At 42.4% G+C, this 12426-nt stretch overlaps 1 protein-coding gene across 7 annotated transcripts in view; it reads right to left on the reverse strand.

Moving 5' to 3' along the window:
• Positions 1 to 586: 586 nt before the first annotated feature.
• LINGO2 (leucine rich repeat and Ig domain containing 2) overlaps positions 587 to 12426 on the reverse strand; it is a 532585-nt gene continuing 520745 nt past the window's right edge. For all 7 annotated transcript variants that reach the window (XM_083420023.1, XM_083420019.1, XM_083420018.1 and 4 more), the window contains one exon: positions 587 to 4611. In XM_083420023.1, the coding sequence (XP_083276149.1) occupies positions 2755 to 4575 (1821 nt within the window). In that variant the 5' untranslated portion in view covers positions 4576 to 4611 and the 3' untranslated portion in view covers positions 587 to 2754. The remainder of the gene's footprint in view (positions 4612 to 12426) is intronic.

The raw sequence follows: 12426 nt of genomic DNA on the forward strand, positions 1-12426 counted from the left end.
CCCACCCCTGGCCCTTTCCTCTGTTATGTTAATGCTCTAATGTTGCATTATCAGTGGGGTGGGGATATAGATGGATGACAACACCACCACGCCATAACGTAAGAACATGCTGCATCATCATGAATATACTAGGATGGGATGTAAAAAGAATTTTGCAGATACAACTGTACAAAGTGTAATATAGGTACATATGCTGGTTTGATACCAAATGATGGGGTTGAACATACCATCTACTGATGTTGAGAAAATTTATATAAATGCCCCTACCTTGATTTGAATACAAAGCTGTAAATGAAATGACACAACCTATATTATTGCCTTCAAAATCCCATGGATTTAGAATGTGTGTGTGTGTGTTGTGTGTGTGGTTGATCCCTTAAATACCTTAAAACTGCCTTGAAATCTCAATTGTAGGCAATATGACTTGTTAGGCTCCTTACATTCACTGAGAGATCAGATTTGGGGGGAGGATATTGTTATTCTATATATGTGTTTCATGGAATTGCTAAATCTTTTCTGTAACTTCCTGATCCTGTTGGACTCCAACTTACACAACTTGCAGACAGCATGGCCTGATGGAAGCTGTAGTCCAGCAACATTGAAAGGGCTAGACGTCCTCCACCTCTCTACTAGAAAGTTGGGATGGCCAACAAGAATTAGATTCTCCACTGCCTCAGTTGGTCATACCAGCATCATATCACATTGCAATAGCAGTCCAACTCCCATGGCCCCTTTTGCAAGATCTCGAGAGGAGAAACAACAACAGCACTAGCAATTTTACCACACACGTAACTATTCCCAGTCTGCAGTCCTCTCTTGCCCCACAACGTATTCACTCTCATCATGGGTAAAGGCAAGACAACCGAAGTACAAAAATGGCAACAAGGAACAGTTAAAGCAATCATGAAATTATAAAGAAGAACCGAGTGATAGACATTCATGGATTTTTGCTTTTACCTTTAGGGCAGCCAGTTCACACAGTAATATTTGCCCTGCTGTTTTACTTGTACACTTGACCTCAGTGATGCAATTGGGAGAAGAGAGTGCCGTGAAGCTGTGACAGGTGTGTCTGTTTCACAGCAGTCTTCAAGATGCGGGGAGTTCTTTTTCGAAGCATTATGGTCACAGAACTCCCTGCATAGTATAACTTTGCCTACCACCAGTTCCCAATTTATACTTTTCCACCAGGGCTTTTCTTCATAGATGGCAGCCATTTTCAGATCCGATGATTCTCGGGAGCACCTGTATCTCACTGGAGCTATCTTACTGCTTATATAATCGATTAAAATGTATGCCAAAAACACAACCACCTTTCCACATTATGTGCATTTTTCGTCCTGTGTTGTGTAACTGGCATACAAATTATTGTGAGGTATTAAAAAACACACAAGAAATGCTCTTAAAATACACTGGGTTTTCTTATATTTAATGTATGACATATCTTTTGCAAGCAAGCTCTTTGCTCTTACACCATCCTGGAGTCTGAAATGGTGCCTCTAGGGTTTTGTTCTTCACACGATCAGGCTGCCAGGGGTCATTTCTGTGAGAATAAAAAAAAAAGCAGCAAAGGACTGTATAGACCAGCCCAGTGTTTCTTGTAAATACAAAATGGACAGTGGCTTGAAGTTTGGCAGTAATTTGGCCTTGTGGAAGCTATTGAGTGGGGAAGGGCTTTTGTTGAGTGGCATTCTCATCCATAAATAAAACTCTGATGGCACTTCACTAGAAATATGGCAGAATGCATTAACCTGGTTCTTTATCCCAGCACACTGACATCTTAACAATGGATAAGAAATTAAAACAGAGGGGTGAGTGGGGGAAGAACGGTCAGCGAGTTAATTTGCCAGTGTTGGTGCCAACCATGACTAGGAAGTTGGGCCTTGGACTCTTACAGTAAACGGGTCCAACGTGATCTCACAGATACTTTAAAAAAATATTCCATTCTATATCAAAAGTAGGCACATGCCTTTCTTTCCATAAAGAGAAGAGCAAGGGGGACACAGTATATTCTGCCTGCCTCGACAGTTTCTCTCTGGTCTTTGATGTAACGTTAGGCACAAGCCACAGCATCTTTCATTGGTGACTACAGAGGTCTGATTTGGGAATTTGGCTGTAGTTATGGAACAAGTGACATCACACTTGGGTCAGTTACTGTGGAAGGAACAAAAACGTCTCATTTGTATTGCTTTAAAATGTACACAGTTAAATATGTATATTAAAAAAAAATACAGTAATACATTAATCTTGTGGTGTCGAATCAACTAGAAGGTATGTATGATGCGAGGATTTAGCAAATGAGATCTATAGATACAAATTTCACTGCAGAGTTATGTTGTAGACAAACGTCTCTCTCTCTCTCTCTCTTTAAATATGTAAATCCTACACTGTAGGGTTTTTTCCCTTTATTTTTTTATTTTTGTAGTGGTAGAAAATGTTTTGAACACTTGTCCGTGAACATGAGCCGACAGTTTGTTACTGAGATCCTCAGAATGGCAAAAAATTTGCAATGCAAACAATTAGTACTGTATGCCAACTCTGCAAAAAAGCCCTAACACACACACACGCAGCCTCAAAACAAGAGGCTTTGCTGTACAACCTCAGATAGTCTTCCTGGTTTCCATGTACCGTTTGACACCGCGACGGCCGAGAGCCTCTAGCATGGCAATTCCTAGATACCAAGCTTGTTGGGTTGGTCAGAATGCCACAGGAGAGGGGGGCAGGGGAAGAATTAATAATTCTAGCAGCACACAACCATCAAATCATTTTCATATTGAACCTGCGTGGTCCCGGGACCTCCCCTTCCACAACCGCGCCATTGTTCTTACGGGGGACGTACTCGAGGTCAATGTTGGTTTTATGCTTGCCTTTCCCTCGGCTCCACACAAAAAGTAGTAAGAAACAAAATAAAACCACCCCGAGGAATGTGAAGCAGCCCATGGCTGTCGACACCAGTATTGTCTTAAGGTCCAGGGAAAATGTATTCATATTGGTTCCATTGGAACTGGTGTCATTGGAATCTGTCATGTACATAGGAGTCCTGTTGGCATAAAGGAAACGATCCGAGGCAAAGCCTTTGACGGTTAGGGTGGCTGATAAGGTGTCGTTCCCAGCAGCGTTGCTGGCCACACAAACATAGATCCCGCTGTCTTGATCTTGGGCAAACCGGATCTCCAGGGTGCCATCTCCCAGCACCGTAGCTCTCCCATTCGATTTGGTGGTGACCAGTCTCCGTCGCGGCGTCAGCCAGGCGACGGTGGGCTGAGGATCGCCATCTGCACTGCACTGTAGCTGCACCGTTTGGCCTTCCTCGATCACCAGGTATTGCAGCTTCTTGTCGCGTATCCTGGGCTTCTTGCAGGTGAAGTAGAAAGAAAGGGCGGTGCTGTGGAAGTCTTTGAAGGGCCTCTCTTTGACGCTGTCCGGGCCGGCGCACATTGGCTGCTGGCCTCCAAACTGCAGTGTGGGCTGCCTTTGTAAAATCCAAAGCAAGCGGCAGTCGCAAGCCAGTGGGTTGTTGCTTATGCAGAGGATTTCCAGGGCTTTGGTGGAGTGGAACGCGTTCTCTTCAATGGTTTCCAACAGGTTTTGGGACACATTAAGCACCCGAAGGAACCGGAGTCCTTGGAATGCGTGGGGTTCGATGGTACGCAACTGGGCCCCAACTATGTGGAGCTCTTGGAGGCGCACCACATCGGCAAGCATGTCCGACTCAATGGTGCTGATGGGGTTGTAGGAGAGATTCAGGTGGGTCAAGTAAACCAGGTGCTTCAGGGCAGAATAAGGGACAGTGGACAGGTTAGTATTGGTGATGGAGAGGGAGGTGAGGTTCAAGCCATATAGGCTGTTGATAGGGATCATGTCCAGCATAGGCCAATAGTCTATTTCTAGATTTTTCAGGTGGAACAATCTCTTGAAGGCATATGCAGGCAGAAGGTTAATATTGAGATGTCTCAGGTGTAGACTGATGAGGTTGTGAAGGTGAGAAAGGGCTTCTGTTGGTACAGCTGTTAGGTTGCATTTTTCCAGAGTTAGCTGCTCCAAACTGAGCAGTCCACTGAAGGCCCTGTGAGAGATATAAACCAGATCGTTATCCCCAACCTCAAGGGATTTGAGGTTGTGAAGATCCTGGAACATGTAGTCCAGCAGAATGACAATCTTGTTCTCACTGATATCTAGCTTTGTTAAGTTTGACAGCCCGGTGAAGACCCCTAAAGGGACCAGCTTCAGACGGTTCCCTTTCAGCCGCAAGGAGCGCAAGTTAAACAGATTGTTAAAGGCTCCAGGCTCGACGTTGGCAACGATGTTGTCGCTGAGATCTATCTCCTCCAGCAGAGGGAAAGCTGTGAACTCCTCCGGGTTGACACTTTTCAGCCTGTTCTTGCTAAGATCCAGGATTTTCGTCTCAATGGGGATGCCCTCGGGGATGGCAATCAGGCGCCTCCGGTGACAGCTGACAGACTTGTTCTGTGCTGAGCACTCACAGCGGGCCGGGCAGCCTATGGTGGAGCCCATGAAAATTAGCAACACAGCCAGACCTAGAAATGGCTGCCAGCATGATATGGCTGTGTGAAGCATGACTCCACTGATGTTGTCTAATCCTCCGTCACAGGCCTGCCAAGACAGAGGGGAAGAGAGAAGAAAACAAGAGAGTTAGCTTAGTTTAAGGAGAGTCTCACGCTAAGGCAAATCCCATTCATTTGCAGTTAAAACAACTGCAACAAAGCTTATGAACCTGTTTTCCCAAGCACATACACCCAGTTTTCCCTTGTTCTCTTTTAATTATACCCCCCCAATTTTATATATTTATTTAGTTTAAGTAAGTAGTACAGAAAAACAAAAACAACACCAAAGAAAAAAAAAGATTGAAAACAATCCAAAAACATTGAAAGCAAATATTACATATTTATCATATAATACTCTTCCCTCGCACCCGCAGCTTCCCTCCGCCACAATTCAACTTCTTTGAATCTCTATTTCCACCTTTATCTTTGCATTCTCCAAATGTATTTCTTTGTATTTCTTTTATCTCTTCTCTTTTCCAAAGCATACATATACTTTACATTTTTATTCTACGCATAATGTTTAATATGGGTAAAAGACTGGATTATACTGGAGAAAACTAACATAATGTTTAATAAACATTATTTAGAACAAGTATAAATCATTTACTCCCTTGTTCTCTTTTAATGACAATGGCACCCACTTGAGAGGTGCCGGAACTGAGTTCCGCCGAGTTCCGGTTGAAAAAAAAGCTCTGGTTTTCCTGAAGTTCAGGGATGCACCTAAATAATGGTTCTTCCATTTTCTCCACAACTGATGTCTGAACTGAACATGTGGGCCAGAAAAGCCTTACATGGTCAGGTGACCTCCAAATCTTATTGGGACTTCCATCTCTCATCAGGCTCAGCCAGGATGGCCAGTGATCAGGAAAGATGGGAGTTGTAGTCAAGTCCCAAGCAGGGGATAGGTTTAACAGTAGTTTACACTCCCCTCCCCCTTTTTACTTTATTTGTGTAGGCTGTTGACAAGTCAGGATTGTTGCTTATAGTAATTCATAATGAATTAAGATTTTTCAAAATAAAATAATACAAAGCAAAACAATGCTATGCATTCAAAAGCATGTCACATGTATTATCTTGTATTAATCCTTTTAACAACCCTATAAGGTAGGTCAGTGTTATTTCCCCCATGTTACTGACCAGCATTGGAAATCAAGAGAGAATGGCTTGCCTAAAGCACCTTACTGAGTTCACAGCCTGAAGAAAGAAGAATGGTAGACAAAATTAATGGACTACACAGAATTGGATAAAATGACAGGAAGGATTCGAAACCTGCAGGACCAGAGATTTACAGAAGATTGGAAGAAATATATGAATTATTTGAAGAGCAACTGTAATCAACAAATTACGCTAGTAGGACTACAAGAAGTTTTGTTGGGAGAAATATATGAAATATTGCAAAGAAGAGAAAGAAGAGAGATACTAGTTATGAGATTTAAAAGTAATAGTTAAAATAAGAAATGTAAATTGATGTGATTGATGGAAGTCAAAAAAACTGTATAAGATGTAAAAGCATGTTTAATTATTGTTGAAAATGATATGTTGAAAAACTAATAAAATATTTATTTTTAAAAAAGAGTTCACAGCAAAGGACAGATACGACCTGTATACTGGATTTCCTGATTCATTCACTGAATTTGCATATGTGCATTATTATTATTATTATTATTATTATTATTATTATTTTATTATACACAGGTTATTAATATAAAAGATCACAAGGAAATCTAGCACGTAATTCAATCAATATTTGTCACTTAAAAGTATCCAGTTGACTTTAGGGCCACCACAATGGGATCAAGGCATTGGCAAATGCTTACAAATACATTTTATGCAGGTATCATGTTGTGTGGGTAGCAGGTAGCAAGGGTATCATGAGGTCATCAGCCATTTTTGCAAGCACACGGGATAGAATAGTCTAGCATAAGGAGAGAAAGAGGGTTATAAATGGGGCTGAGAGAGAGAGAAAATGAAAGCTAAGTGAGTGAGTACTTCTGACCCAATGAGCTCCAGTTGTGTCAACTGAAGACAAAGCTTTTGAGGAACCGTCTCGACAACACTGTCCATTTCATTGGGGAAATTTTGTCCTGGACTGGCCGGGAAAGGCGTAGGACTCACTTCTGCCTGAAACTTGGGTGGACTGGCCATCCCCCTTTGCCCAAAGGGTAACTTTGGTTGCAGTGAGCCATCTTTGAAGGGCAATTATATCCCATTATGGTGTAAACTGCCTCTCGTAACTGCGGGAACATGCCTCAACCTTGACTTGTCCAGCTGTTTGATTCTCCTCCTGGGCATCTTCTAAGACGAGGCTAATAATGTGTGGCAGGTTGTGTGGTGGCACTCTGATGTAGCCTGGGAACGCGAATGAAGCCTCCTCTTTGTTATGTGACCCTGTGAGATTTCAGCACTGTCTGAGAAGAACAGACTGCTGAGACTCATTTAAGCCCCCCTTCCTTTCTTCAGCTAAAGCTTTGGAAGCCAAAGAATTGCTACCGGTGTCCAGCTGTGTCAAAAACTCACCAAGCTAAACTTCACTTCATTAGGAATTAAGTTACCACTGAAAACCTATCAGGCCCTGTGATTTGGGGCTTCTGATGAAAGGAGCTTCCAGCCACTCTGATCATTACTTTCGGAACGCAGCCTGAGAGGGTAGCGCTTTCGTACTGATATTCCTTCCGTGCAGGGAATTCATTTCCTATCTCATCCATCTAATATATGAAGCCGAAAGTAAACAGGTTCAGAGGAAGACGAGCACACCCCACCCCCTGGAGCGCTCATTTTAGTTGCAAAAGTGTGAAAAGCTTGACTGCAGATATCTACAGTACATTACACCACCGCCAACAAAAGAACTCTCCTAAGTAGTGTGAAGTCGATGATAAAAGATGACAGGAAGGAGTTCTTTACTGTAGCTAGTTTGGGTTAAAAGCGGGGAATTAATGCTTACCCTGGTTCCTAACAGTAATGAGCACAGGCTTGCAACCAAGAAAATAGATAATTGGGGCTGTAATCCTAACCCTGTTTACGCAGGAGTAAGTCCCCTCTGAATTCAGTAGGACTTATCTCTGAATAGATGTAGTTAGGGTTACTCTGTAAAAGGGTTTTTTTGAGGGCTATAACTAACTAAATCATTGCATGCACAGAACTGTGAGGACACTGGAATGTCTGTCTTTTCTCTCCGTGTCCCCCCCCCCCAAATCTGCTCTGGATTTCCCCCAAATGCAGGGGTGTATTGGGGTCAGGGGAAGATGCATTGTGCTTGTGGAAGTCAGACTCAACGAAGTCTGATTCTACTTAGTCCTTTATGGGATTGTGGTTTATCCCATGCCTTGGGGCAGAGATGGGGATCATTCACCTCTTTTGTTCAATTACCAGCTCCCTTCATCCTTGGTGGCTTTAGCCTGAAGAAGAGGGGGGTTAGATAACTATTTTCAAGTGAATGAATTTGTCTTAAGGAATATAGGGATCACTGGTTCTTCGTGACTGTTGGCATCTAGATGAATTTTTATTATTAAAAAACTCTATCAGTTCTACTTGCAACTCAAAAAGTTGGCTTGCCTGTTTGTTTCATGAAATTTATATACCGCTTGGTTAATTAAAAACCTCAGTGTGGTTTAGGGTAGATGTTAGAAACAGCTTTCTTCTTAAGCATACATGATGGGAACCAAGAGTACATGATGGAATCTTCATCACCGGAAGTCTCTTAACAGCAGGTTAAGAAACATTTTGTTGAGTCAGTTTAGGGGAATTTCATTCTCGAGGGAAAAGCATCCAATAGAGGCACAGAGACCTCCTCCAGCACAGTTCATCTATCAAGTGCACCACCTCAATCCTTGATCACTTATTGATGACTCATAGATGAATGAATGAATTTCCTCCACTCAAAAGTATTGCGTAGGAGGGATTCTGAAGATATAGGAGATGTGTCCATTGATGGACTGTGGCAATTTAAACTGCATGGACACAGAAGATCCTGACTAGCTTTCTGCTAGTTTTGAATCTAAGGAGACCCTGTAAAGGAGGAAAGGTTTACCCGGTCCATTAATAATTGTAGCTTCAGGTGAGATCCTACTTAGGGCAGAGCATTCAAATTTATGACTGCCCCTCCACAAGCTCCAACTCTAGGTTTGGGGGTATAGGGTTGTGGTTTCATCTGTCCCATTTTCCAGGCCAACATAACAACAACTTTCTATTTTCCTTTTTCTTTTAAAGAAAAAGAAAAGAGAAAAAGAAAAGAAGAAGAATTGGATTGATTTCTTTACTTTTATTCTCAGCATGAAGGCGGGGTACAGTGTGCAGTCCTGCTCATTGAGGGAAACTGTATTGTTGGGATCTATGAACACATAAAAAGACTGCTTGCATGTTTCCTTTATGAGTATCAGTTATTTTTACAATTATAAGTCAGTGTGGGAAACAGCTGGAGATGGAATGTAGGATTTAATAAAAGCATTTACTGTGAAATTCCTAGCACTGCAGAATCCTTTGTCTCTCCTTGTTTCTCCTGCTGACCATCTCAATCACAGTTGGGTGCTCCACCCCATCCCATTTCTGTGTTGTTAAGAGAGATGGCTACTGTCCCCCACAAACTGACTGGTGCAAGTACATAAAATATAAGGAGAAGATCCTAAACCCTCTTTGTAAAAACTTTACAATATAATGCCATAAGATATATACTCTCATTTTGACTGCTGTTCAATATTTCATTGTTTGGCTTTGCAGAGATATTGAGAATCCTTTCAGCTCCTCTGTATACATATGCATTATTTTTATACTGAACATCAGTGTGGGAAACAGCAGGAGTCGGAATACGGGAAATGTGTACTAGCAATGACTATTTTGTTTGTTCTTCGTTGCTGCACTAATTAACACCATTTGAATAAATTAACTGGAAAAACCACAAACCAGTAGGAGGCCTGAGAATACAGTTTTTAAAAAGCAAACGGATCAGAGTGGGAGGTTTGGGGAAATATTGGCTGCAGGTAAAAAGTTGAGAAAGGAACAATCTGAGGCACTTACGAATAGGAGGGGCTGGTTGCTGTTGGCAGGAAAGGAGAAGTTAGGATGTGGAAGATGGCAGATTTATGGCTGGGGGGCAGAACACTGGAATAAACTATTAATAAAATAAAAATAAAAAGCAGAGATATGCGCAGAACTTTGGCCCATGCACACTGTCAGGTCTTTCCTCCTTTTGTGATGCGCCTGGATGAAACGTGAAAGTCTCCAATCCCATGTGAACTAGGAAACTAAGGTGACCAGGTTCAGAACCATAAGGCTTTCAAATCATGGACTGAAGTGGGCTTTGGTTTCCTCAGACACGGGTGGCGCTGTGGTCTAAACCACTGAGCCTAGGGCGTGCTGATTGGAAGGTCGGCGGTTTGAATCCCCACAACGGAATGAGCTCCTGTTGCTCTGTCCCAGTTCCTGCCATCCTAGCTGTTCGAAAGCATGTCAAAGTGCAAGTAGATAAATACTGTAGGTATCGCTGTGGTGGGAAGGTAAACAGCATTTCCGTGCACTCTGGTTTCCATCACGGTGTCCTGTTGCGCCAGAAGCGGTTTAGTCATGGTGGCCACATGGCCCGGAAAGCTGTATGTGGACAAACACTGGCTCCCTTGGCCTGAAAGCGAGATGAGCGCCACAACCCCATAGTCGCCTTTGACTGGACTTAACCGTCCAAGGATCCTTTACCTTTGAGGTTTCCTGATGCAGATGACATGGGAAACTATGGTTAACTGCAAACTTCTGCATTTCAGGTACACCGTGAAGGGCGAAGGGCATGAGTGAATGGGCAAAAGGCATGTGTCTAATTTGGCATATTAAGCTAAGATATACTAAGTAATAGCTTTGTTGTTGTTTATTCATTTAGTCGTGTCCGACTCTTCGTGACCCCATGGACCAGAGCATGCCAGGCACTCCTGTCTTCCACTGCCTCCCGCAGTTTGGTCAAACTCATGCTGGTAGCTTCAAGAACACTATCCAACCATCTCATCCTCTGTCGTCCCCTTCTCCTTGTGCCCTCCATCTTTCCCAACATCAGGGTCTTCTCTTCTCATGAGGTGGCCAAAGTATTGGAGCCTCAGCTTCATGATCTGTCCTTCCAGTGAGCACTCAGGGCTGATTTCTTGAAGAATGGATAGGTTTGATCTTTTTGCAGTCCATGGGACTCTCAAGAGTCTCCTCCAGCACCATAATTCAAAAGCATCAATTCTTTGGTGATCAGCCTTCTTTATGGTCCAGCTCTCACTTAATTAATTAATTATTATTAAGTAATAACTACCATAACCCAATAGCCCTGGAAAGACTGAGGTTAAATGGAGTTGTTATTTCTCTGCATGACTGTTTGTATAGCACCATGAATGGGAGATGACACAGATGAGCTCCTAAGCTAACCTGCTGTTGAACAGGGGAAAGACCAAATAAATATATCGACGCTGAATATATATTTTTTTCAGATACCTGAGAGTAATTATAAGTAATATTTAAAATATGAACGTCCAAAGAAAATGCGGACATGCAAAATTGTCGTTTGTGCTAGTTGTCTGCCAATGGCTACTGCTTATGCTGGTTATTTGCATCCTCCTGGTTCAGAGGCAATATCACTGGTACCCAACACCATTGCCTTGATGTTCTGCTTTTGCACATCCATTGGCTACTGTAGAAAACAGGATGCTGGAGTAGATGAACCTTTGGTTAGATCCAGCAATGCAGTCCTCATATTATTAAGTACACATTGGGGTTGGTTCCAGGAATGATCCCTATGCCTGAATACCTTCAATGAAATACTTTACTGCTAACCTGGATGCCTTTTGTGCATCCCTATGGCAATAGAACACAAATATTTTGAATTCGGGACCACCCATGTAAACTTGCTGTACCTTCCAGGCTCTGTTGGATTTGCAACCAACATAGGTCTGGAATATTAATGCGCTTGCGTCTCACTGTGAAAAGCGAGGATCTCCATGTGTCCTGCTTTATAAAGGGCAGTCCTCTATTAGAAGATGTCCAGTCCAAGTCAAAATTAGAAATAAAGAGTTACAGGAAGGGGGATCAGGGCCATTAAGTTTCCCAACAACATTTAACACCTGGATAGCAGTCTGAGTAGGCGTACAGGTGAAATGTGTTGCATTTCTATTCATATTTTAATAATTATTTATACATTTGCATATATACATTTTTTTGTCAGTCTGTGTCCCCTTCTGTTCTTTATTCAGCACCCTAAGATTTGGCCAAATCCTACCCTATCCTGTTATAGTGTGCGTGTGTGTATTTGCAATTCTGAATTACTTATTTTCAGGAAAGCTTTTTCCTCCCCTTTAATAGATCTGCAGGGAAATATGTGTACATTAAGAGGTATGCTCTGTTGGTTTGCCTGTGTTACAGGCTAGTAGGAAGGGTGTACATTAACGTTTATAGATGCTATGATTTGCCAAACCGTTAAAAATAAAGGCTAAGTTCTACCACGGAGGGCAATTTTAGTTTAGGGCATTTGAAGTAGAAGCAAATTAAAAGCAATAAATCACCTCTAATGCTAAGGCAGGCATTTTAGCACTTACGAAAGTCATTCTGCTTATGAACATTTAGCAAGACTATTACAGGGAAGCAGCGACTCCTAGAAGATATATATGTGAAACAGTGCCACATACCCATGCATGGTTGATTTTGGTTGGTTGGGGGAAAAGAAAATGAAGCAGTACATAAGAACATAGGAAACTGCCTTATAGTGAGCCAGATCAGGGATCCAGTAATATTGTCCACATTGATTGGCAATGACTATTCAGCATTTCAGACAAGGGTCTCTCCTAGCCTACCCAGACACATTCTCTCCCTGAAATCCTTATGAGGAGCAGCTGAAAGAGCTGGGTATGTTTAG

The sequence above is a fragment of the Podarcis tiliguerta genome (genome assembly GCF_965153285.1).
Source record: "Podarcis tiliguerta genome assembly, chromosome: 17".
Classification (NCBI taxonomy): Eukaryota; Metazoa; Chordata; class Lepidosauria; order Squamata; family Lacertidae; genus Podarcis; species Podarcis tiliguerta.